We start from the raw sequence: 26,045 nt of genomic DNA, 5'->3' as shown, positions 1-26,045 counted from the left end.
AGATATTTTTAAAAGGCAAATTTTATATTTTCCGATTCAAGTCACATAGTTTCGGGTTGAATTTTGAGGCTGAGATTTTGATAATATTGAAATGATATTTTGGCCAGAATCTGAAGAATGCCCACATCCAGATGTGCCCATCACCTTCCCTTTTGACATTACAACTGGAACCCTCTTTGCCAGGAAAAGTGAAAACCAGTTAAGAGGAATTTGGGGTTTCTCTTTCTTTGTAGCTGAGCCAGTGTGAGGTGACCCCTGTGCCGTGCTTTCAGTCCAGCACACAACCTCACTCAGGGCTTTTGGCTTGAGTCTTTCCTGGATTCCAGATCAGGTCTCCCTGTCGGCTACCAGGGCAATGAGGATATACCTGCTTTTACCAGCAGCAATGGCAGGAGGAGCCCTGGCTACTTAGCAGACGACGCCTTGGAACCCGAGGTGTGTTTCTTTGAGACTACTGCAGTCACGTTTTTCTTTTTTATCCAGCCTGATGGCCTCTGCCTGTTGACTGGGGTGTTTTGTTGACTAGGGTGTTTCCTTTGTTCACATTTAATGTAATTGTTACTGTGGTTGGATTTATGTTCAGTGTTTTGCTGGGTTTTTTATTCTCTCCTGTCATCTTTGTTCCTCTTCAACTGTTGTCTTTTATGTTAAGTAAATAATTTTTATTATTTACAGAGATGGCAGGGGCAGAGGGCGAGGGAGAGAGAATCTTTTTTTTTTTTTTTTAATTATTTTATTTATTCATGAGAGACACAGAGAGACAGAGAGAGGCAGAGACACAGGCAGAAGGGGAAGCAGGCTCCATGCAGGGACCCTGACATGGGACTCGATCCTGGGTCTCCAGGGTCACACCCTGGGCTGCAGGCAGCGCCAAACCACTGTGCCACCGGGGCTGCCCGGAAAGAGAGAATCTTAAGCAGGCTCCACACCTGGTGCTCGATCCCAGGACCTGAGCTGAAATCAAGTCTACTCTTAACTAACTCTTAACTTGACTAACTCTTAACTTGACTCTTAACTTGAGCCACCCAGGTGCCCCAAGTAAATATTTTTAGACTACCATTTTGATACCTTCATTTGTTTTTTCTTTAAAAATGATTTTCCTGAAAACTAGGAAAGTAAGTGGTTGCTCCTGAATGAGGACAGTGATTGCTCTAGGAATTACAGTATACATCTGAGTTTCTGCACTGGAGAAACTTTACTCCAGTACAACTCTTCTCTCCCTCTCTCTGTGTTTGGGCTGTTGTTTCACCTATATAAGTTAAAACAATACAGTGTTGGCAGGATTGCTTTGTGCAGCCACGTCTTTTGAAGAAACCTAAGACAAGGAATGAGAAATGTATGTTTATCAGCTTCCTGTTCACAATTTTTAGTGTTCTGTGTTTGTCTCTTTGGAGTCTGTTACTGTCCAGGGGGCTCCTCCTTTAGCATTTCCTCTTGTATCATACAGGAGTTCTGCTAAGCAGCAAATTCTCTCATGCTTTGTTTGTCGGGGAATGTCATTATTTTGCATTTAGTTTTGGAAAGATGGTTTTGCTGGATATAGAATTCCTGCGTGGCAGTTTTTCTCCCCTAGTGCAGGTGTACGTTGGAGATACTGTGGGTTTGGTTCCAGACCATTGCAATAAAGTGAATATTGCAGTAAAGGAAGTCAGATTAATTTTTGGTTTCCCAGTGCATGTAAAAGTTATGTTTACACTGAACTGTAATCTATTAAGTGCAGCAGTGTTATGTCTAAAATAAAACAATGTATATACTTTAATTAAAAAATATTTCTAAAAAATGCCAACCCTCATCTGAGCTTTCAGGAGCTATAATCTTTTTGCTAGTGGAGGGCCTCATCTGATGTTTAAGGCTGCTGACCATCAGGGTGATAGTGGCTGTGGCCATTTCTGAAAATAAGACAGTGAAGTTTGCTGCATGGATTGACTCTTCCTTTCGTGAATGATTTCTTCGTAGCATGTAATGCTGTTTGGTAGCATTTTACCCACAGTAGGACTTCTTTCAAAACTTGAGTCCCTCCTCTCAAACCCTGCCATTGCTTTACAACTACATTCACGTGACAGTTTAAATCCTTCATTGTCATTTCAACAGTCTTCACGGCATCTTCACCAGGAGTAGATCTCATCTCGAGAACCCACTTTCTTTGCTCTTCTTTAAGAAGCAACCCCTCATCTGTTTAAGTTTTATCCTGAGATTGGGGGCAGTTCAGTCTATCTTCAGACTATACTTCTGATCCTGGTTCTCTTGCTGTTCCTATATCTGCAGTGACTTCCTCCAGGAAAGTCCTGAACCCCTTCAAGCCATCCATGAGAGCTGGAATCAACTTCTTCCAAACCCTTATGAATGTTAATATTTTGGCTTGTTCCAGATGGCGAATCCTTTTCAGGATGTTTTCAGTTCACTCTGCCTAGACCCATCGGAGCAATCAGCATCTATGGCCACGATAGGCCTATGAAATGTAATTCTTAAATAATAAGATTCAAAAGTCAAAATCACTCCTTGATCTATGGGCTACAAAATAAATTTTTTGTTACCAGGCATGAAAACAATCTTGATAGTTAGTTAATCTCATCAGAGCTCTTGGATGGGTGACTAATTGCACTGTCAATGAACAGTTATATTTTGAAAAGAATCTCTATAGCTGAGCAATAGGTGCCCCCCCCCCCCCCCCGCCCCCGCCCCATGGGCTTAAAATAGTCAGTGAACCATGTTGTAAACAGCTGTGCTGTCTCCAGGCTTTAATGTCCCCATTTAAAGATCACAGGCAAAACAGATTTAGCATAATTCTTTTTTTCTCTCAATTTCAGTATACTTAGCATCCAGTGTTACATTAGTTTCGAGGGTACATTATAGTTATTCAACAATTCTATACATTACATAGTGCACATCACGATACATATATTCTTAAGCCACTTCACCCATTTCATCCAGTCCCCTACCCACCACTCCTCTGGTATCCATCATTTTGTTCTGTATAATTAAGAGTTTGTTTTTCTTGTTTTTTTACTTTCTTTAAATTTCACATGAGTGAAATCGTGTTGTTTTTCTTGACTTATTTATTATTATGCTCTCTAGATCTATCCTGTTGTTGCAAATGGCAAGATTTCCTTTTTTTTCTTTTTATAGTTTAGTAATGCTCCATAATATATATGTATCACTTCTTTATTCATCTCTCAGTGGACATTTGGGTTGTTTCTGTAATTTGGCTGTTGTAAATACTGTTGCAGTAAATATAGTAGTACATCTATCTTTTTGAATTAGTGTTTTTGTATTCTTTCATTAAATATCCAGTAGTGGAATTACTAGATCATAGGGTAATTCTATTTTTAATTTTCTGAGGAATCTCCATACTGTTTTCCAGAGTGACTATACTACTTCGCATTCCCACCAACAGTGCATGAGCTTTCCTTTTTCTCTACATCCTTGTGAACAGTTGTTTCTTGTGGTTTTGATTGTAGCCATTCTGACAGGTGTGAGGTAATAGCTCATTGTTTTGATTTGCATCTCCCTGATGATCAGTGATATGGAGCGTCTTTTCAAGTGTCTGTTGGCCATCTGGATGTCTTTTTTGGAGAAATGTCTGTTCATGTCTTCTGTCCATTTTAATTGGATTATTTGTTTTTTTGGTGTAGCAGTTCTTTATATATTTTGAATACTAACCTTTTATCAGATACGTCTTTTGCAAATATCTTCTCCCATTCAGTAGTTTGCCTTTTAGTTTGTTGACTCCTTCACCGAACAGAAGCTTTTTATTTTGGTGTGGTCCCAGCAGTTTATTTTTGCTTTTGTTTCCCTGGACTTAGGAGACATATCTAGAAAAATGTTGCTATGGCTGATGTCAGAGAAATTACTGCCTGTATTCTCTTCTAGGATTTTTATGGCTTCAGGTCTCACATTTAGGTCCTTCATCCATTTTGAATTTAATTTTGTGTATAGTATAAGAAACTAGTTGTTTCATTATTTTGCATGTAGCTCTCCAGTTTTCCCAGCATTATTTGTTGAATGCTTAATCTTTGTTGAAGAGACCATCCTTTCCCCATTGTATATTCTTGCCTTCTTTATTGAAGATTATTAGCCATATAATTTTGGGTTTATTTCTGGGTTTTGATCTGTGTTTCTTTTTTTGTGCTAGTACCATACTGGTTTTCTTTGTTTGCTTTTTTTTTTTCATTTTTTATTTTTTTTTGGTTGGTTGGTTTTTTTTTTAAGATTTTATTTATTTTAGAGAGAGGGAGAGGAAGAGGGAAACAATCTGAGGCAGGTTCTGCACTCATAAAAGGCTTGATCCCACCAAACCTAAGATCACAACCTGAGCTGAAACCAAGAGTTAGATGCCTAAGTGACTGCCACCTATGGCTGTAGTACCGTGCTGTTTTGATTACCATAGCTTTGTAGTATAACTTGAAGTCTGGGATTGTGACGCTTCCAGTTTTGTTCTTCTTTTTTAAGATTACTTTGGCTATTAGGGTCTTTGGTTCCATTCAAATTTTAAACTTATTTGTTCTTGTTCTGTGAAAAATGCTGTTGATATTTTGACAAGGATTGCATTAAATATGTAGATTGCTTTGGGTAATACGGACATTTTAATAGTATTTATCCTCATCCATAAGCATAGAATATCTTTCCATTTGTTTGCATTATCATCATTTTCTTTAGTCTGTTTTATAGTTTTCACAGTACACATGCCTTTTACCTCCTTGGTTAAGTTTATTCCTAGGTATTTTATTATTATTATTATTTTTTTTAATCTTTTTTTTTTTAATTTTATTTATGATAGAGAGAGAGAGAGAGGCAGAGACACAGGCAGAGGGAGAAGCAGGCTCCATGCACCGAGAGCCCGATGTGGGATTCGATCCCGGGTCTCCAGGATCGCGCCCTGGGCCAAAGGCAGGCGCTAACCCGCTGTGCCACCCAGGGATCCTGGTATTTTATTATTTTTGATGCAATTGTAAATGGGTCTGTTGTCTTAATTTCTCTTTTATGCTATTTCATTATTTAGTACATAGAAATGCAATGGATTTCTATACATTGGTTTTTGTGTCTTGCAACTTGATGGAATTTATTTATTCTAGCTCTTTTTGGTGGAGTCTGGGTTTTTCTTTATATAGTATATCATCTGCTAATAGTGAAAATTTGACTTCTTCCTTACCAAAGTGGAAGACTTTATTTCTTTTCATTGTCTGATTGCCGTGGCTAGGATTTTGGGTACTATGTTGAATAAAAGTGGTGTGACATCCTTTTCGTGTTCTTGACCTTAGGGGAAAGCTCACAGTTTTTTTGTTTTTAAAGATTTTATTTATTTATTCATGAGAGAGAGAGGTAGAGACACAGGCAGAAGGAGAAGCAGGCTCCCTGCAAGGAGCCTGATGCGGGACTCGATCCCAGATTCCAGGATCACACCCTGAGCCAAAGGCAGACACTCAACTGCCGAGCCACCCAGGCATCCCAAGCTCACAGTTTTTCACCGTTGAGTGGGGTTAGCTTTGGGTTTTTTTATATGGCCTTTATTATGTTGAGGTATGTTCCCTCTAAACCTACTTTGTTGAGGGTTTTTATCATGAATGGATTTTGTGTTTTGTCAAATGCTTTTTCTGCATCTACTGAAACGATCGTATGGTTCTTCTTTTATTGATGCATGTTTTGTGTTGATATGTGAATATTGAACCACCCTTGTATCCCAGGAGTAAATCCCACTTGATCATGGTGAATGATTTTTCTAATGTATCGTTGCATTCAGTTTGCTATTTTCTCGAGGATTTTTGCATCTGTGTTCATCAGAGACGCCTGTGGTTCTTCTATTATAGTGTCTTTATCTGATTTTGATGTCATGGTAATGCTGGCCACAGTAAATTTGGAAGTTTTCTTTTCTCTTTTATTTTATTTTTTTAAGATTTCATTTATCTATTCATGACAGACACACAGAGAGAGAGAGAGAGAGAGAGAGAAAATGGCAGAGACATAGGCAGAGGGAGAAGCAGGCCCCATGCAGGGAGCCCTACACGGGACTCGATCCCGGGTCTCCAGGATCACACCCCAGGCCGAAGGCGGCACCAAACCTCTCGGCCATCAGGGCTGCCCTCCTCTTTTATTTTTTAAAATAGTTTGAGAAGAGTAAGTATTAACTCTCCTTTAAATGTTTGACAGAATTTGGGCAGCCCGGGTGGCTCAGCGGTTTAGCCCCGCCTTCAGCCCAGGGCCTGATCCTGGAGACCTGGGATGGAGTCCCATGTCAGGCTCCCTGCATGAAGCCTGCTTCTCCCTCTGCCTGTGTCTCTGCTTCTCTCTCTCTCTCTCTCTCTCTCTGTGTCTCTCATGAATAAATAAATAGAATCATTAAAAAAAAAATGTTTGATAGAATTTGCCCATGAAGCTATTTAGTCCTGGGCTTTTGTTTGTTGGGAGTTTTTTGATGAGGGATTCAGTTTCATTGTTGGTCTATTCAAATTTTCTATTTCTTCCTGATTTAATTTAGGGAGATTGTGTGTTTGTAGGAATTTATCCATTTCTACTATTTGCCAAATTTATATAGTTTTCCATAATATTCTCTTATAATCCTTTGTATTTCTGTGGTCTTGGTTGTTCTCATCTTTCATTTCTGATTTTGTTGATTTCAGTCCTCTCCCCCCCCCCCCCCCCCCCCCGCCCCAATGAATCTGACTAAAGATTTATCAGTTTTGTTGATCTTTTCAAATAACCAGCTGCTGGTTTCATTGTTGTATTCTGTTTTTTTTGTTAGTCTCTGTATTATTTATTTCTGCTATAATCTTTATGATTTCCTTCCTTCGGTTTGGGGTTTTGTTTGTTCTTTTTTCTCTCTCCTTATAGGTGTAAAGTTAGGTTGTTTATTTTAGATTTTTCTTCTTGAGGTGGGCCTGTAGTATTGCTATAAACTTCCCTCTTAGAACCACTTTTGCTGTATCCCAAAGATTTTGGACGATTGTATTTTCAATTTCAGTTGTTTCTGTGTACTTTTGGATTTATTTTTTGATTTCTTAGTTGACCCATTCATTGTCATAGCATGTTCTTAATCTTCCATCTTTCCATATTTTTCCTTACGGTTGATTGCTAGTTTCATAGCGTTGTGGTCAGAAAAGATGCATGTTAGGACTTTGAGCTCCTTGAATTTGTTGAGACTTGCTTTGTGCACTAATATGTGATTTATTCTGGAGAACATTTCATGCGCCCTTGAAAAGAATGTACGTTCTGCTGTTTTAGGATGGGATGTTCCGAATATCTATCTATCTATCTATCTATCCATCTATCTATCTTTTGGATCTGTCTGGCCCAGTGTGTCATTCGAAGCCACTGATTCCTTGTTGATTTTTCTGTTTGGATTAGCTATCCATTGATGTTAGTAGGGTGTTAAGTTCCCTACTGTTAATTTATTACTATTGATTACTTCCTTTAGGTTTGTTATTAGCTGCTTTATGTATTTGGGTGCTCCCGTGTTGGGTCCCAAATATTTACAGTTGTTATATCTTCTTGTTTGATTGCCCCCTTTTGTCCGCCTTTTTTTCTTGTCTTTGTCTTAAAGTCTGTTTTGTCTCATATAAGAATTGGTCTCCAGGTTTTCCTTTCACTTCCATTTGCAGGATAAATGCTCTCCCATCCCTGCACTTTGAGTCTGCATGTAGCTTCGGGTCTGAAACGAGTCTCTTGTAGGCAGCGTATAGGTGGGTCTTGATTTTTTATTCACTCTTGTCACCCTCGGTCTTCTGATTGGAGCATTTAGGCCATTTACATTGTTGATAAGTATGGACTTACTGCCATTTTGTTTTTTTTATGGTGGTTTTGTAGTACTTCTCTGTTTCTTCCCTTCTCTCAGGGTTTGCTGGCTTTCTTCAGTTATATACATGGATTCCTTTCTCTTTACTCTTTAAATATCTGTTAGGAGTTTTGGATTTGTGGCTACAGCTAGGTTGGCAAATCACATCTTCTGCAGATAGCAGTCTATCATAAGTTGATGGCCACTTACGTTTGAACCCATCCTAAGAGCACTGAGGCTTTACTCCTCTCTCCATGGTGTGCTAGATACATGGTGTTATACATTACATCCTTTTATTTTGTGAATCCCTTGAATTGTTTTTATAGATATACTTAATTTTACTGCTTTTGTGCTTCCTAAGGACCTTTTTTATTCCTGCTTACGGACTTCCTTTCCCACTCACAGAGACCCCTTTAATATTTCTTGTAGGGCTGGTTTAGTGGTCATGAACTCCTTTAACTTCTGTTTTGGGAAACTGTTTCTCTCTCCTTCTATGCCTATTGACAGCCTTGCTAGATAGTCTTCTCAGCTGCATGTTTTTTCCTTTCAGCACCTTGAATATATCAGGCCATTGCTAAATGTCTGCTGAAAAATCCATGCACGGCCTTATGGGATTTCCCCTGGATGTAACTGTTTGCTCTCTTGCTGGTCTGTTTGTTTGTTTTTTGGAGAGAGAGTGCTGAAGGCAAGGATAACAGAGAGGAAGGGAGGGAGAGAATCTGCCAGTGCAGAATCCACAACCTGAGATCCCAGGACCCTGAGATCCTAACCTGAGCCAAAATCAAGAGTTCGATGATGCTTAATCACCTGAGGCCCCCGTCCCCCAGGTGCACCCCTCTTCCTAGTTCTAAAATTCTGCCTTTACCAGTACTTTCTGCCATTTTATTTTTTTAAAGATTTTATTTATTTATTCATAAGAGACACAGAGAGAGAGGCAGAGACATACACAGAGGGAGAAGCAGGCTCCCTCAAGGAGCCCGATGTGGGACTCCATCCCAGGACCCTGGGATCACGCCCTGAGCCGAAGGCAGATGCTCAACTGCTGAGCCACCCAGGCGTCCCAACTTTTTGCCATTTTAATTACTCAGTATTTTGGTGTGTACCTCCTTGGGTTTATTTTGTGGAAGACTCTTTCTGCCTTCTGGATCTAGATCTGTTTCCTTCCTCAGATTTGGGAAGCTTACAGCTATTATTTCCTCAAGTATATTTTCTGGCCTGTTTTCTCTCTCATCTTCTGGGATTCATGTAATGCAAATGTTATTATGCTTGATGGTGTCTCTTGAGTTCCCTGGGTGTATTTTAATTTCTTACTCTTTTTCTCTTTCCTGTTCAGCTTGCTTGTTTTCCATTGTTCTGGCCTTGAGGTCACTGATGGGTTCTTCTGCTTCCTCTCATCTACCATTTATTCCATGTAGAATATTTTTAATGTTACTTTCTGCGTTCTTCATCTCTGATTGGTTCTTTATATGTTTTCTGTGTCTGTGTCAGGGGTCTCTCTGAGCTCCCCCACTGTTTTCTCAAGTCCAGCGAGGATCTTCATGACCATATCTTCACATTCCCTGCGAGGCATATTACTTATCACCGTTTTTGTGTAGCTCTCTGTGTTGCTGTGATTTTGTCCTGTTCTTTCTGTGGGACATATTCTTCTCTTCTCCTCACTTTGTCTAATTCCCTGTGTCTGTTTCTGTGTGTTGTGTCTCCTATTCCCTCGAGGCTGGCATTTCAGGGGCTGTCTCCTGTGTGTGTGGCGTGTGCCCTGCTCCTGTGGCCTCAGCACTTTTTCCTTCAGTCCAGTGGTCTGCAGTGGCTCTCTTTGCCATTGAGCAGGGTTTGGTTCCTGGGTTAGTGGTGGGCCAGTCTGGGCTGCCTTGGGCTTAGTTGTGTCAGACCAGGTGTTTGCCAGAGCTGTGGTAGGTACCAGACTGCAGGGTGCTTTCCCTGTGTTGTCTCCTGAGAAGCTTTTGTTGGTGGCCAGGCCCTGCAGTGTGGCCAGTTGTCTGACCCCAGCCCTCTGCTGGGGCCACAGGGGGACTGGTGTGTGTGGTTATCTCCCTCTTTTTTTTTTTGTTTTTTTTTCTTAAAAAAAAAAAAAAGAGATTTTATTTATTCATGAGAGAGAGAGAGAGAGAGAGAGGCGCAGAGACACAGGTAGAGGGAAGAGCAGGCTCCATGCAGGGAGCCTGACGTGGGACCCGATCCTGGGTCTCCAGGATCGTGCCCCCGGCTAAAGGCTGGTGCTAAACTGCCAAGCCACCCAGGGATTCCCCAATCTCCTCCTCTCTTAGGGACAGGAATCACTGTGGAATGGTGCTGGCCTCTCTCAGGGTTGCTGGCACACTGCTAGGCTTGTGGCACTGATTTGGATGGGCTTGGGCCTAGGGTATGTTGGAGGTGTTAGATTCACAGGAGGACACGGGGACTAGGCTCCTGGTGCCAGCAGGGTGCACACTGGTCCAGCACCGGTGGGGATCTGCAGTGGACAGGGAAATCTGTGGAGGCCCAACCAGGACAGAGAGGCCAGGGCTGCAGAAGAGTAGGGGTGAGGTGCATGGTGCCAGCCAAGGAGGACTCCTGTGGAGGCTGGGATAGAGGGGGGAACGTGCTGTTAATCAAACCAGGAGGGGAGAGTCCACGTTGCTGGTTCCTGCAGGTGTCAGTGTATCTTGGCTGGGGGGTAGGGACAGAAGTGGCACCCACCAGCTCTTGTTCTTGGAGCGTCTCCTAGGGATCCCTGCCCCTGCCACATAGGCTCTGAGAGCAGCAAACAGATGTTCCTCATGTCTACCCCACGTGTTTCAGCCTGCTGCTGCTCAGCTGCTGTGTCTCTGCGAGGCCATTGTGCTGTCTCTCTACGGGCAGGTTGCAGTTGCCTATCACCCTCCAGCTTTCCCAGAGCTGAGCCACTGATTCTTAAAGTTTCAGGTGCTCAGCCCCACTCATTGTAAGAGATCACAATGTTAGGTGAGTCTGGTTTTCAAAGCCAAATGCTATGGTGACTCCTCTTCCCAGTGCAGGTCTTGGTGTGGGTCAGCGCTCTCTGCACCTGGTGCATTTCTCCCTCCTATGGACAGTCCTGAGGGTCCTTTGGGCCCCAGACCGTGTCTCCACCCTTCCTACCCTCTTTGATGTGGCATCTTCTGTACATTTAGCTGTGGTGTGTCTGTTCTGCTAGTCTTTGGGTCCTTTTTCTGGGTTACTTACACTATAGTGGGTTTTACCTAGATGTAACTGTGGGATGAGGTGAGCCTAGGATCCTTTTACTTTGCTGTCTTCCCCAGAAGTAAACTTTAGCATAATTCTTAAAGGCCCAAGGATTTTCGGAATGGTCAGAGAGCATTGGCTTCAACTTAAAGTCACCAACTGCCTTAGTGCCTACAACACACAATCAGCCTATCCTCGGAACCTCTGAAGCCAGGCACGGACTTTTCCTCTCTAAACACACAAGTCCTAGATGACATCTTCTTCCCATGGGAGGCTCTTTCAACCACACTGGCAATCGGTTGGTAGCCGCCTTCGTTAATGATCTCAGCTAGATCTTCTGGATCACTTGCTGCAGCTTCTACACCAGCACTTGCTGCATCGCCTGGCACCTTCATGCCATGGACATGGCTTCCTTCCTTATACCTCATGAACCAGTCTCTACTAGCCTCAGACTTGACTTCTGCAGCTTCCTTCCCTCTCTCAGCCTTCATGGGATTGAACAGAGTCAGGACCTTGCTCTGGGTGAGGCTTTGGTTGAAGGGAACTTTGCAGTTGGTTTGACCTTTTACCCACTAAACGTTTTCCATTATCAGCAGTAAAGCTATTTCACTTTCCTATCAATTGTGTATTTGCTATGCATCTATAATTTCCTTCAGAAACCACCTTCGTATTGAGAGCTGTTTAACACAAGAAGCCTAGCTTTTGGCCCATCTCGGCTTTCAGCATGCCTTCCTTTTGCTGGAACACATAGAGGCCACTGTAGGGTTGTTACTTGGCCTCATTTCAGTACTGTCTTGTTTCTGGGAATGGGCCCAAAGAGAGGGGGAGAGACAGGGATTAAGTTGGCCGTCTACATAGGCACAGCTTGTGGTGCCCGAAACATTATAATAATAGAACCAAAGATCACTGGTCACAGATCCCCATAATCAATATTAGTAATGAGAAATTGAAGAAATTATGAGAATTGCGACACAGACCTGAAGTACAAGTTTGGTTAGGAAGGTGGTGCCAGGAGACTTGCCAACACAGGGTTATCACCAGCCTTCAGTCTATGAAACACCCAGGGTCTGTGCAGCACAGTAAGATGAGGGTGTCTCCTGTGTTTTGGCCTCCACTATTGCCCGTGACATGTCATGGGCACAATCCTGTGCCCATTCTGTGATGAGCAGTTGTCCCCTTGCTGTTCTCCATGGGTTCTCTTCCTCTGGCCTTCAGTGCTCGGGCTGGGGCATGTCTGATATGTCTCTGTATATGCATCCCACCTTGGTTGGCTGTGTTGGCTCTGGAGACTAATGCTTTCATCAGATTTGGGAAGTTTGGGGCCTTTATTTCTCCTGAAACTTTTTTGTTTTTCTCCCCCCCCCGTTACACATGTATATTATTCTGCTTGTTGATGCCCCATTGGTCGCTCAGGCTCAGTTCACTTTTCTTTATCTCTTTAAGTTTTTTCAGGAAACTGAATAGTTTGTATTGATGTATCTTCAGCTTCTCTGATTTTTTTTGCCATGTCATATCTGTTGCTGACCTCCTTTTTACAGTTTCTGTTAATTGAAACCCTAGGTTCAGCTGTGTTCTTAGAGTTGCCTTGAAGTTTTGGCCACATCTCACAGTGGGTGCCTCTTAGGCAGTTTCTCTTCCTTTTCCCAAAGTGTGGGTCACACTTCCTTGTTTCTTTGAAAGTCTCTAATTTTGTGTTGAATACCGAATATTTTAGTTAATAAGTTGTAACAGCTCTGGATTCTGAATTTATTTTTCCTTCCCTGAGAGTAGTGATGGTTATGATTTCATTTCTTGGGTTTTATTTAGTAAGTGCGTTGGTCTGAATCTGAAGGCTGTTTTCCACATGCTGTGTGGTTACTGATGCCTCAGCTCAGTTATTTCTCCCTGTTCTTACTGTTTTTGGCTTTCCAGAGGCCACCCCTGCCTGTCCACCCAGCACAGATGTGTTGGAGGTTGTGCTCAAATGCATCAAGATTGCACAGCCTCTGCTGTCTGTTCACAAGTATGTGTGGGTTTGGAGTGCATTCAGCTTGCAGGCTGTGGTCAGGTCTGCCCTGGCTCGGTGTCCTTGGACTCCTGTGACTCCTGCACTTGCAGGGGGCTCTGTCATTGTCTGGGATGTGGGGTAGACTTGCTCTTGCCCTATTGCTTGCCTGTAGAGGACTACGGCTCGGGCTGGCTATACTGTCTCTTGCTGGATCATGTCTCTGAATGATCATGTTCTAAATCGAGCAGCTCCTTCTGGCAGGAGCAGTGAAGCTGCAGGTTTTCACGGCCTCTCTCCCCTGGTCCAACTAGCTGTCAGCAGGGATTGAATGAGAGCAGCCTGGATAAGACGCCCAGGCTGGTGCTGTTCTTACTGGACTTTGATAGAACGCACTAGTAAGGCTCCATAGTTTGTGATAAGCCTTTGGTCACTTCCTAGAGGGCTGACATGATTTTTTAGAGTTTTGTCCAGTTTCAGGGATGGGAGCTGGTCGACCTCATTGTGCATGTGGAAGGGACTCCCGGGCTCATTGCTAATGCTGTGTGGAGCGTCGCCTGGCAACTGGGCAGACAGGAGGGGCCAGGCAGTAGGAGTCACAGGTGCCCAGCTGAGGTCCTGCACTGGGAAGTGGTATCGGGGACAGAGTGAACAGGTGTCAGCAGGGTCTGCATGGGGTGGTTTTTCAAAATGAGCTTGGCATGTGTATGTTTCAAACCTATAATGAGGGGGAAGCACAGTTGCAGAGCTGCCAGCAATGCTGTGGAGTCATGACTAGAAGTGGCTGAGAGCTAGGGGCAGTGCTGCTGTGCTCTCCATAGGGCACTGGGCAGGCCCGATTGAGAAGACACCAGTAACTCTACAATGTACTTCAAACCCAGCGAGGGCAGGTCTGATGATGTTTGGGAAGACAGTGATGGTTTTGCAGCTGGGCAGTGGGTACCTGGGGTTTGTTGTCATACTGTTTTCTCTTCTTGGGTATGAGCCGGAAAGCTGTCCTGACTGAAAGGTAGGGAAAAGAAGTAGCCACGAATAACCAGTTTCCTCGGAGCAAGAGCTAGGTGAGAAGTAGAGCAAGATTTGGGAAAATGCAGCAGGAGTGCTGAGCAGATTGTGATCTTGTATTTATGGTGGAGGGCTTGCCACCAGCTGTGTATGAGGGGACCTAGGATGACAGTATGTTTCTGCCTGGAAAACTTGAGAGAATCTTAGACAAGCTAGTGAGAGAGAAGATGCATGTGTGGAAACCAGTAGTCCACTTCTGCAGAGGCCACGTCAACTGAACAGTGTGGGGAGAGAATCCCTCAAAAGAGCCATCACAAGTACGCACTGTCTGGAAATACCTTGGTTTCAGAAGGTGGGGTCCACCGCTGTCAGACTTCCTGAACAACGTGGAGATTCCGTCACAGGGATGGGACGCTGATTGTCCTCAAATAAGTTGATAGTTTTTTGGATCTCTACCAGAAGATACTAAACTTCATTGAGTTGCCAATGAGAAGACTGTGTAATCAACATCTTCCATGGGGTGAGTGAGGTCCGTGAGCTGGTGCGGCAGTTGGCCTGATGCATGTCCCCTCTGTGTTGCAGTTGGGGCGGTGCCGGTTCTCTCCAGGGACACTGCGTCGGGGAAGAAGGGCCACCACTTCAGCCAGGTGAAGACCCCACACAACCCCTTGGACTCCAGCGCCCCGCTGATGAAGAAGGGGAAGCAGAGGGAGGTCCCCAAGGCCAAGAAGCCAACCTCCTTGAAGAAGGTATGTGCTATTCCCCTCGAAACTGGGTGCTAGGAAACCTGTGGGCTCTCCTGTGTCTGTTATCTCTTACGGCTCTCCACATGTTTACCTGAATGTGCTCTACCAGGTGTGTGAGTGTTTCTCTGACACATGGTCCTCTCCCTGAGTGGGACGGCAGAGGGTACGAGGCAGGGTGTCTCTGCTGTAGAGGCAGGGCTCTTTGTTCTCCAGTGATGCAGACAGAGCCAGGGATGGGGGGTTGCCTCCTACTTGTTCACACTCTGCTGCCCTCATCCTCCCTTGGGTGATCTGTCTGGTGTTGAGATTTTTGAGTGTGGGTTCTGCAGGGGCTGTCGCAGCCTGTGGTGTCTGGCCCGGGTCCTGCATACCCTGCATACCCTGCTCTGCACACTTGGGGGACATGTGCTCTGCACACTTGGGGGACATGTGTCCCAGCCTCTTGGGGGATGGAGGGCATGTCGCTGCTGTGGGAACGCAAAAAGGCATGATGCTGCAAGCTGAAATTGGGTGGTTTATTTTGCAAAAGAGCTTATTTTTAACATAAGTATTTAGGTGTTTCAATTGCTTATTTAATTTTAAAGATCATTTTGAAAGAACGGCAGGAGAGAAAGCAGCAGCGTCTCCAAGAAAATGCTGTGAGCCCAGCTCCTGCCAGTGACGCTGTGCCGGACGGGGAGAGCGGCGGTGACGATGAGGCCTTCGAGCAGGTTGACCCCTCAGGTACTGAGCGCTTGTGCTGGCTGCCCAGAGGACCGTGCAGTGACTTGAGAGGAAAGGGCATCCCAGTGGGCGGGTAGAGCTCCTGATGCCTGTGCCTCTGTGTGGGGTGTGGGGACATGTCAGGGGACAGGGGGCGAGGCCCCGAGTGCAATCTGTGTGGCATTGGGTGGTCCTTATAGCTTGAAGTTGCCGTGAGAGTGAATGACCCTGACTTCAGAGCTGCTTCCCCCAGCGTGAGAGTCAGGTCTCATAGATAGAACATGTTAGGAAGCCTTTTATTGAGCTGTGTGTTCAGAACAGTCTCCCAGATTGGTGTGTGGCTGGAGGACGTCTCATACAGTGAGTACCACACCCAGCTCAGAAGCAGGACAGCCCCCCTGCCCTCTGGCCCAGGGCCACAGCCCTGACCTCATTCTAGTGGGATCTTGCAGTCTGCCTCTGCACCCAGCCGTGTGTCTGTGGCCTGTAGGAGTGGGTTCTGATTGTCATTGCTGCATGGCATTCAGGCATGTTCACGTGCCAGCTGGCAGGTGGACGTTCTGGGAGTTCCCTCTCGGGGTCAGTAGAAGTAGGTCAGCGTGCGCGCAGGACGTAAGCACTCTCTCCTGTGGCATGTGCCCAGGTGGGACTGTGGGCTCCAGGGGTCGGTCCACTGCCATCTGCCCTCAGGCTTCCACCAGATAGGCTTCCAGGTGTTCCAGCAGGTCTGCCCACAGGTGGGGGAGAAGTCAGCCCACAGGAGGCTGTCTTTGTCACCTTTGCCCTCCTGGCGGGTAGTTTCTCTCTCCGGTGCTGTTATCTCACTTGACCTTTGGAAGTCTCTGGAAGTAATTTGGGAACTGTGAACTTGAAGCTCATAGTTTAGGTGTTTGGGTTCAGATGTTTTTTATATTTGTTTGCTAAAGGAATGAATTCAACCATCGTATGAAGAATTGGGAATGCTAAAACTGTTCTTAAAACTTCCCATTATGAACTTCAGGTTAAATTTCAAAATTAAAAACCAGTTTTGGCAGCCAAACCGCATATTTAATAATGGTCAGGATGGTATATTTTATGAATATTTTGCCACAGTAAATACCAGCTTAAGTGGAGGTCGGAGGCACCTCCAGGCAGAGCAGAAAGTCGTCCAGTCCTTCTGCGTCCCCCAGCTGTTCCCATCTTTCATGGCTCTGCCACCCGCCATGGTACCGGGATGGGGGCTGCCCCGTATTTGCTGCCCCATGAGTGTGCACAGGTGGCCTCCATCCTCGGCCTGAGTGCCCAGCCCTGCAGGTGCTGTGCCCTGACTTGTGTCTCTGTGAAGTTGCAGAGGGGCCGGAGGAGGTGCTGTCCTCTGCTCCCGCAGTGGAGAGCGGGTCAGAAGAGCCGCCGAGAGCTGAGCTCCAGAAGGAGGCGGAGGGCTGCCACCTGGTGCCCAATGGCGCCAGCTGCCCCAAGATCCACAGCCGGAGATTCAGGGAGTGAGTGGCTGTGGTGCTGTGCCCCCTGTGGGGATGGGACGGATGTGCTCACTGTGATGTTGAGTGTGGGGCCCTGCTGCCCTGGTGCACTCATACTGCCGAGCTAGGCCCCAGCCTTCATCCTTGTCGTAGCCCAGGGCAAGGCCACCTAATCTGCTTCTGCAGATCCTTGCCCTACACACGTGGTATGGGAGGTGCACTTCAATGGACGTGTGTGTTGGGGGGTGGGCTCCCTTTCGAGGTAAATGTCTGTAATTTCTGAGGGAACTCTGTCTTTCCCGTCCCACGTTTCTCCCAGGGCACATCCCACTTATGGGTTCTCATGGGCAGTAGTTGCCACGGGGTGTGTGGTGGGCCATCAGGGGAAGCCGGGTGTAGAGGTGAGCCCCAGCTCTTGGGCACGGACTGCTCAGTGCTGTGATTCCCGAGAGGGCTGCCGCCAGCAGGAACCTTGTTTCAGCTACTGCAGCCAGATGCTGAGCAAGGAGGTGGATGCCTGTGTCACGGATCTGCTGAAGGAGCTGGTGCGATTCCAAGACCGCATGTACCAGAAGGATCCAGTCAAGGCTAAGACCAAACGCCGACTCGTGCTGGGGCTGCGGGAGGTCCTCAAGCATCTGAAACTCAGGAAGCTCAAATGCATCATCATCTCTCCCAACTGTGAGAAGATCCAGTCGAAAGGTAACAAGGGCTGTGGGCCCGGCTGCTAGGGCTGGTTTGGTTCTCTCCTCTCTGACTGAGGGCCGTGTTTGCAGCGTTTACTTGGCCACCCGGTGTCCTGCTCTCTGAGGCAGCCAGGCCCCTGTGCGCTCCGGCCCATGCAGGCCTCTGGTGGCTGGGATGCTGTCCCTCTGTTGGGGGGTGTGGGGGGCCCTAGAGGCCGTGCTGCAGGAAGTCTGTGAGTGGCAGCCAGGCAGTCTGTTTTGAACTTACTTGCTATGTCTGTGACCACTCCCCTGTCCACTAATTTAAGGATGCGGTTTGTCCACGGGCTTGGCCTTCTTACTGGCCCTGGAAAGTTGGCTGTGTCTCATGGGATGCAGTGGGCTGGGTGAGGTGACACACAGACTCAGGCTGTGACGTGTCCCCTGTGGCCCTCCTCAGGCTGCGTGTTAGGGGGATGCTGGTCCCGTGTCCTCCTCTGCCAAGGGGACCAAGGGAGCCTGCAGAGCATATGGAGTCCTTTACTGGGCACCTTCTTCTCCCATATTGCACAGTTTACCTTGCAGGGAACATGTCTGGATCCTGCCCTGGGCTTTTCTGGCTGCCGTTTCGCAGCTGAAGACTTGAGGTTTCCTGGCTTGTGTTGGGCACCCAGGGTCCAAGAGCAGCAGCTAGACCTGCTTGTTGCCTGCTCACTGTGTCCTGGTCCTAGCTGAGGGTGGGCCTCAACACCGGAATGGGACAGAAGGGGGCTTCAGGCACCTGCCGTTTGGTTGTGTGTTGGCTGCGCCCCTCACTTGGGTCCAATCACAGCGCTGGGCTATAACACCAGGCAGCCCTTAAGCTCCTGCCTGCAGCCTGAGCCTCCTCTAAGACAGGATGCCTGGGGCATTCCACAGCTTCACCTGGGCTCCTTGGGGGCTCTCTGCACCTCTCTGCAGCCATCTTCCTGGGGTTGCCCTTCCCTGGCCCCCCTGGCGTGTGGGGGTACTGGTGCCTACTTGTGTGCTTTTCCTGTTTGCCCTGAGCGTGTTCCCTGGGGGCTCATGAAAAGGCAGGTGCAGGGGTGCGTCCAGGAACCAGGACTCAGAGCCCAGTCTGCTGGCTCTCCAGAGGCCTGCTCTCCTTCACCCGCTCTCCATTGTCCTCCCTCCTCCCTGGGAGGATGGTGGGTAGCACGCAGACCCCCACTTGTACACCTGCATGCAGGGCCCCTTTGCTGCCCTTCTGGAGCATACGGCACCAAGCAGTGTCTTCTGCGCCATCTTTTCAGCCTTTCCTTGGTTCTGTTTTCTGCCCTACAGAATGGCATCTTCCTCACCTGCGTCTTCTAAACCATGGCAAAGTTTTCCATTTCTGACTTTCGGGAGCTGTGTTTGTTGTCCTGAAGTCTCTGTGTTTGTTGCCACTGCTGCTACTTTGGAGCTGGGTCCGTGCCCTGAGCTGTGTGTGGAAAAGATGTAGGGGTGTGCAGCTCCTGCCCCCCAAGAGCCTTCCTGGCTGCTGCTTTGCCGTTTGGGTCTCTGGCTAGATGCTTCTGCAGATGGCCAGTGGCCCCTGGGCACCTGTGTCCTCAGCTGCCAGGAAGCTAGCGAGGCTGGCATGTAGAGGCCAGGAGCTGCGTTGTAGGGCAGTGCTTCTCCAGCTAGTGAATGTGAGCATCACCCTGACTCCCTGCCTGGACCCCAGAATTGAGCATTTTGAGCATGTTTTTCAAAGATGCTGCTACTCCAGGGTCCCCACTCTTGGCTGACCAGTGGGGCTGCTGTTGTGCTGGAGAGCCCCCGAGGGCATGTCTCTGAGTCCCCTGGGCAAGATGCTCCCCCTGGTGTGGGGCCCCAGCATCCACCCTGAGTCCGTCCTCACATTCGCCCCTAGAAGTGCAGCTTCCGGCATTGCCTGGGTGACGCACGCCAGCTTGCCGTCACCTCTTCAGAGCTTTGCTCCATTTGGAAGGTGCCCAGTGTTGCTTGTAGCCGCCAGGCCCCAGGGAATTGGTGCTAGGCTGTAGATGGCCAGCTCCAGGCTCCCCGCGCTGGCCTCACTGGCCGGTTGGCCGGCTCAGTTGTCTTTCCATTAGAGCTTCCTGCTCTGGTCTTGAATTCTCCTGTGATTTGTGTCCTTAAAAAACAGACTAAGAAAATGGGTATGTGTGTGCAGTGGGCGGTCCACCGTGCCTTTCCCGTGAGCTGCCTTCCTTCCTCTGACCGGGCAGAGGGGTCAGGCCTGGCCAACAGGCGTCTGCATTGGTTGCACATTCAGATACGCTGTTCGTCATCAGTTCTTAGGGGTATTTCTGCTTTGAGGCCAAAGCAGCTTGATTATTATACCTCATAAATGTTTTCTTCTTAAAAGAGATAGGCAGTGGCTTGCAGTCATTTTAAAGGAAAAACTTAGTATCGTGGCCTCTTAGACTGTGTGAAAGTACTGCGTCTGCTCAGGTTGGTCTTCCCCCTAGTGGTTCAGAAGTTGAATTTCAAACAGCAGTTGTCCTGAGCATTTGCTTGTTCTAGGTTGTGTCGTCGTCTGAATCCTGGGAAGCTGGCCCTTGGAGTTGCTTTCAGCTCTCCCTGATAATGCAGGCTAGGTGTTGGGTGGAGCAGAACTATCTAGCCTCGCCGCCGTGTGAGACAGACCCAGCCTTCCAGTCTCTCCCAGGGGAGTCACTCGGGATGCACGTGTGGAGAGTCGTCTGCCTGGGAAGCTCCTAGGACATCATGCCCAGGTCTTCTGGTCACATGGGCACCCCCTGCCTGACCCGACTGGTAATCAGCATGAACCTTGTCATTGCCACCCTGAAGCTCCTCTGACCAGCTAGCATGGTGGGAGCCCTCTGGAAACCCAGGCCCTGGTGCCAGCCTGGGGAGACCTGGAGAGCGGGCCCTTTGACGGGACAGCAAAGCATTTGTGACCAGCTCTGAGGGTGGGGGACACGAGGTAGAGAGAGACCACGTGGCGAACCCCCAGGGGCACAGGAGTCTCCAGCGGGAAGTTGGGAAAGAGTCACTGTGATTCTAGTCAAGGACCCCACCCTGCCCACATCCCCCTCTGCCCGCTTCCCTGCCAACCCGGGAGTGTGGCTTTCCTTGAACATATCTGTCCCCAGAGCTAACTTCCTCCTCACTTCCTCTTGTCTTCAGGAGGATCTGGGCCAGGGGGTGGGCAGAATTAATGGATGTGGGCCCTGAATGTTAACTCTGATCCAGCCGGCTGCAGAGTGAGTTCTCAGTTCCCAGAGCAGCAGGCCATGCTTTTGAGAAGTTCCTCTCTTGAAAGAAAATTGGATAATCCTGTAACTAGTGCCAGGTGATAGGGGCACAGGGAGACATTTCCTTCTCAGGCACGTGCTGGGGCAGGCCGTGCCACCTGGTGAGCCAGATGCTGGGTTTCCTTTTGAGGAATAAGTCCCCCAGATTCCTGCAGCCCCCAGAGGCAACCAGCATTGCCACATTCGATGTGTCCTTGGTAGGCAGGGTGTGTGTGTGTGAGAGAGACAGAGGGAGGTCTGGCACCCTGGCCCTTTGGCCCTTGTTTTTAGCTTTGTGGTTAGTCTGGGGGTCCAGCTCTTAGCATCGTGCACAGACTCTGCACGGTTCTTTCCAGATGCCAACAGCTGTGAACAAGGATGCATCTTGCACCCTGTCCTTTCTGCTTGTGGGAACGTGTCTGTGGCTTCCACACTGAGGGCGTGAGGGTGGGTGTATTTGTGGGTTGCATGGGTTCTGCACCTCCGCCTGTACCCAGAGCCGGTTGTGCCCGTGCCCGGCCCTGCCTTCTGTGGAGTGTGCGTGCTTGGGGGAGGTGAGCAGCTGCTTACTTATTAAAGGACTTGGTGGTTCATGTTCTTTGCCCGTTGTCTTTTGGGATGTTGATCTTTTTAATAGCGACTTGTGTTTTTTTATATAATAAAGCCTTTTGGGTAAGAGTTGTAAATGTTTCTCTGGTTTGTCATTTTCCTATTTTTTAAATGTATTTTGGGTGTTATGATAATAGCGTTTTCTATTTTTGTGTTTTTATTACATTTTAGGTTTTATGCCATTCTTTCACCTTAACACTCCAAGGTTATTGTAGGTTTGTGTTTTTTTTGTTTGTTTTTTGTTTTTCCTGGTTCTTCCATGGTTTCATTTTTGTTTAGGAAGAACATATTCCTTCTCAGGTGGGTCTTTCCAGAGGCCTTGCCAGGTGTCCTTTCTGTACTGCTTCACAGCGCTCTTCCTGGCTGCTCAGGTTGCACACGACAGCAGCATCTGGGGACCTCTGGTCTGCCACTCCGTGTCCCTGCTTTTATGTCTTGTGGCTTTGAGCAGCTCTTGTGCCTGGTGATGCTAGCCAGGTATTATTTATTTTCTTTCTTTCTTTCTTTCTTTCTTTCTTTCTTTCTTTCTTTCTTTCTTTCTTTCTTTCTTCTTTCTCTTTCTTTCTTTCTTTCTTTCTTTCTTTCTTTCTTTCTTTCTTTCTTCTTTCTCTTTCTTTCTTTCTTTCTTTCTTTCTTTCTTTCTTTCTTTCAACTTTTATTTATTTTAAAGATTTTACTTATTTATTCATGAGAGACATGGAGAGAAAGAGAGAGTCAAAGACACAGGCAGAGGGAGAAGCAGGCTCCATGCAGGGAGCCCGATGTGGGACTCGATCCCAGGACTCTAGGATCACACCCTGGGCTGAAGGCAGGCACCAAACTGCTGAGCCACCCAGGGACCCCTATTTTCTTTTTTAAAGGCTTGTTCTCATATGTATATTTTTTCATATTCTTTATTCCTCAAAAAAATCCCAGTTGTAATAAGTATTTCAGAGTGTTAGGTTAGCACAGAATTGGTATGTTGTGGCTGAGAGCACAGGTGCCTTCCTGTAGATGTTCTCTTGTGCTTCTGGAGCACCTTGAGGCTGCTCAGTAAATCTTTCGTACTTGGTGATAAATCTGTTCCTGCCTGTGGTGATGTCTGTTCCTGCCCGTGGTGATGTCTGGTGGCTGTCCATACCTGTCCTGGGTGGTTCCACTTGCCTGTGTGAGGACTCGTGATTTCTGCGTGACTTGTACACAGACACCCGTATGTACTTCTCTCGTGGTAAAGATTCGGGGCTCCTGGGCCCCCCGCATGGCAGGCACATTGCCTGCACACAGAGCCCCATGGCTCTTCTCCCCGTGCACGGACCCTGCCTGGCACCTTGCTTGGCAGCAGGGCAGGTGGTGGTGGTCAGGGAGCCCACAGCTGGGCTCTGTCACATACTTGGTAACCTGTGTGTGCTCTGGGGTTCCATTGTGTGGGTGCAGCCTCTCTCCTGCCGGGTGTGTGCACACAGGAGCTAACATGCACGAGGCGCTTAACTAGCGGCCTGGCGCACACTGAGTATTCAGGAAATAGTCACCTCATGCAATGTTGTGATTTGTAAGAAACACCTATTTGGTTGTTCAGATGACCGAAATAGACTCTACTTCCTATCTAGTCTTTGTCCTTGGTTTCTGGCTCACACCTTGGAATACCTGTGATAACTTCAGTAAAGGTGTCATGTTAATGAAGGTGGACTTTGGGCAGGGGCTGGTTGCCAGGGAGTCACCCAAGTAATTGGGGAGGTTGGAACCTTTGTCCCCATCCCACCCCTACCCTTGGCCTGCAGGGAGGGGAGGAGCTGGAGGTCGACTCAGTCCATCATGACCATGTGGTGAAGCATCCATAGAACTCCCCCCCGGCTGGGTTAGGAGAGCCTCTTGGTCAGTGCACAGGAGATGATGCCGGAGTAGTTGGCACACCTGTAGCAGGCAGGAAGCTCCGCACCTTCTCTGTACCTGCCCTGTGTACATCTCTGCTCCAGCTGGTGATTTGAACTCATGTCACATCCTTTCATAAATTGGAAAAACAGAAATTAAGTGATTCCCTGAGTGGAGTTCTTTGTATCTCTAGCAAATGGAAAGAATGCAAGGAAAGAGTGTTGGGGTTGCAGTGTGTATTATGTTGGGGACGTTTCTCCCGGAGAGTTGATTTCCTCCTTGCAGCTGAGAGTAACCATGCACTTGCGGTGGCAGGCTTGTCCTGGTGGCATCTGGCACAGGCCCATGAGTAAATGAAGTAGCTGGGGGTGTTGCCTTCTGTAGTAAAAAGCCCTTTGCAGCCAGTGTCACCACCCCGCTGCATTTGATGCATTTCCCTGTTCTGCTGTCCCTGACCAGGTGGGCTGGATGACACGCTGCACACCATCATTGATTACGCCTGTGAGCAGAACATTCCCTTTGTGTTTGCACTCAACCGCAAGGCTCTGGGGCGCAGTTTGAACAAGGCTGTCCCTGTCAGTGTGGTGGGCATCTTCAGCTACGATGGGGCCCAGGTGAGTGGTGGGGGGAGTTCTTTGGGGGTGGGGGTGGAGCAGAGGCCTGGGCTTGTAGGCACATTTCCATGGGGCAGCCCTGAGCCCGAGGGCGGTGGTGCGATCCTGAGTCTGCTCTGTGCTCACTGCTGTCCCAGAGGTGCCTCGGGCAGGCAGCTTCCATACTGGGTGCCCCCCTGCTCCCCCCCAGAGGGCAGCGTCCCCGGTGGGTCAGGGGTGTCACCTCTGCTCTCACCTCTGCCCCAGGACCAGTTCCACAGGATGGTCGAGCTGACGATGGCTGCGCGGCAGGCCTACAAGACCATGTTGGAGAATGTGCGCCAGGAGTTGGCTGGGGAGCCTGGGACCCCAGCTCTGGCCAACCCGCCCATGCAGGGTCTTGGCTGCTCCACGCAGGACAGCCCCCCTGCTCCTACAGCCGAGAAAGAAGAGCCCCATTACAGTGAGTGCCGGGGAGGGCTGCATAACCTGACAGAAGGGACGGAGTGCCTGGATGGCCTCTTCCTGGCAGCGCCCCCTGCAGAAGGCCGGGTTGGTCCTGGCTGTTGTCTTAAGAGCTGGTGTCAAGACCTCGTGTTAGATGGCACCTGCAGAGTGTAGCCTAGACGACAGCGGTGTCCCTGGCGGGAGGCCGTCAAACCCACCAAACACCAAGGGCTCATGGGTACTGCTCCCAGAGCGTGGCTGTGATTGGGGGCGGCTGGGCTGAGTCCTTGCCAGGCCCACATAGGGCTGAGACTGTCCCGACTATCCCTGTATGTCCCTCAGCTGTGCCACTTTGTTGTTTCCAGTTGAAATCTGGAGGAGACACCTGGAAGCGTACAGTCGCTGTGCCCTGGAGCTGGAAGACTCACTGGAGGCTTCAACCTCTCAGATGATGAACCTGAACTTATAGGAAGAATTCTGTGTGTGTGTTGTGTGGGGTAAGGAGGGGGCTGTGACAGACTCCGGGGCCTTTTTCTTCCCAGGTTTTCACTGACCTGATGTATTCTATTCTGTGCGGCTGATAACTGGGAAGGGGGGTCCAGGGTGTGCCTCCTGGAATGGATGCAGGAGCCTTGCCTGCCCTGAGACACCGCTTTGGATGTAAGCGTACGTTGTCTGGGAAGAGTGCAACGTGTGGTGCCCTGAGTCTGCTGTGAAGGAAACCCCCTCTGATGCGGAAGAGCCAAGCTGGGTTAGTTTGTGGCAGCCGCTGTGGGCCTCAGCCCTGGGGCTGGTGTTCTTGCCTAAGGACCCAGCATAGCTGTGGAGAAGCCAGCAGGCGGGTGTGGTGGGGCCACTTTTGGGGTGGGGGGCTTTCTTGGGACCTGGTTCTTTGGCTGGAAGATTTGGGGGTACTTGGAATGTCTGCTAAAATGAGCCTCACTCAGAAGGAAAATCAGATCTCTAACCTGTGACCTTTTGACATGAATTATTCCTTTTTGTCTTTATTTTTCAAAGAAGCAATGTATATTGAAGTCCTAAATTTCAGTTTTGATAATCTATAGGCTTTTTTGTAAATGAACATATTCTTTGAATGTGGTTTCTCTCTTGGAGGCCAGCAGGATAGAAGTTTGCTTTCATACTTTGCTGTAAGTAAGAGGGCTTATTTATTTTGAATAAAGAGCAATGATTTGATCTCCCCGTGGCCAGAGCTCAGGCTTATGGGTGGTTCCTCAGCCCTCGTCCGCACTCCTCAGGGGCTGTTGCTTGAAGGGAAGAGGATGGAACCTGGGGAGAGGTTTGCTGAGGGGACCTTGCCTCGGCCCCATCTGCCCCCTGTGCCGTCACAGAGCCGACGGCAGGATGGAGCTTTATTGTTGGCCATTTCTCAGAAGGGCGGCAGAGTGCGTTGGCTTTGCGGGTGGTGTGAGGGGAAGTCGGTCGTGTCAAGTGTTACACGTCTGGCAGGCCAGTGTCCTGTGAGGAGCGCACTGAAGTGACGTCACAAAGGGCATGTAGTGTCGCCAGGGCTGGCGTGGTGTGGAAGCACCGGTATGTCCTGTCGTCTGGATGCTTGCTGACCCTAGGTGCCTGCTTCTCTGCTCTCTGAGCCTGTAAGTGGGGGGCATGTGACGTGGTCACCCAGGCCAAGTCCCACCCCCAGGTTGCTCCCTCGGTGGGGTAGGGAGGAGGGGCACGAGGGAGGGCTTTCCCCCTGCTGTGTCAGTAGGGACCAAGTCTGCTTTTGTAGGTTT

The 26,045-nt window shown here is 48.2% G+C and overlaps 1 protein-coding gene across 9 annotated transcripts in view; it reads left to right on the top strand.

The window, feature by feature from the left end:
• SECISBP2 (SECIS binding protein 2) overlaps window positions 1–25,485 on the top strand; it is a 47,349-nt gene extending 21,864 nt beyond the window's left edge. For 7 of the 9 annotated variants that reach the window (XM_025423592.3, XM_025423586.3, XM_025423591.3 and 4 more), the window contains 7 exons: window positions 14,538–14,704; window positions 15,286–15,424; window positions 16,728–16,884; window positions 17,345–17,565; window positions 23,711–23,865; window positions 24,112–24,307; window positions 24,657–25,485. In XM_025423592.3, coding sequence (XP_025279377.1) covers window positions 14,538–14,704; window positions 15,286–15,424; window positions 16,728–16,884; window positions 17,345–17,565; window positions 23,711–23,865; window positions 24,112–24,307; window positions 24,657–24,760 — 1,139 coding nt within the window. In that variant the 3' untranslated portion in view covers window positions 24,761–25,485. The remainder of the gene's footprint in view (window positions 1–14,537; window positions 14,705–15,285; window positions 15,425–16,727; window positions 16,885–17,344; window positions 17,566–23,710; window positions 23,866–24,111; window positions 24,308–24,656) is intronic. The other 2 variants (XM_049093268.1, XM_025423585.3) reach the window with 1 other exon arrangement.
• The last annotated feature ends 560 nt before the right edge of the window (window positions 25,486–26,045 follow it).

This window comes from Canis lupus, chromosome 1 (genome assembly GCF_003254725.2).
Source record: "Canis lupus dingo isolate Sandy chromosome 1, ASM325472v2, whole genome shotgun sequence".
Taxonomy (NCBI): Eukaryota; Metazoa; Chordata; class Mammalia; order Carnivora; family Canidae; genus Canis; species Canis lupus.
The sequence above is the reverse complement of the archived record's forward strand: the minus strand, read 5'-3'. Positions and strand labels throughout refer to the sequence as shown.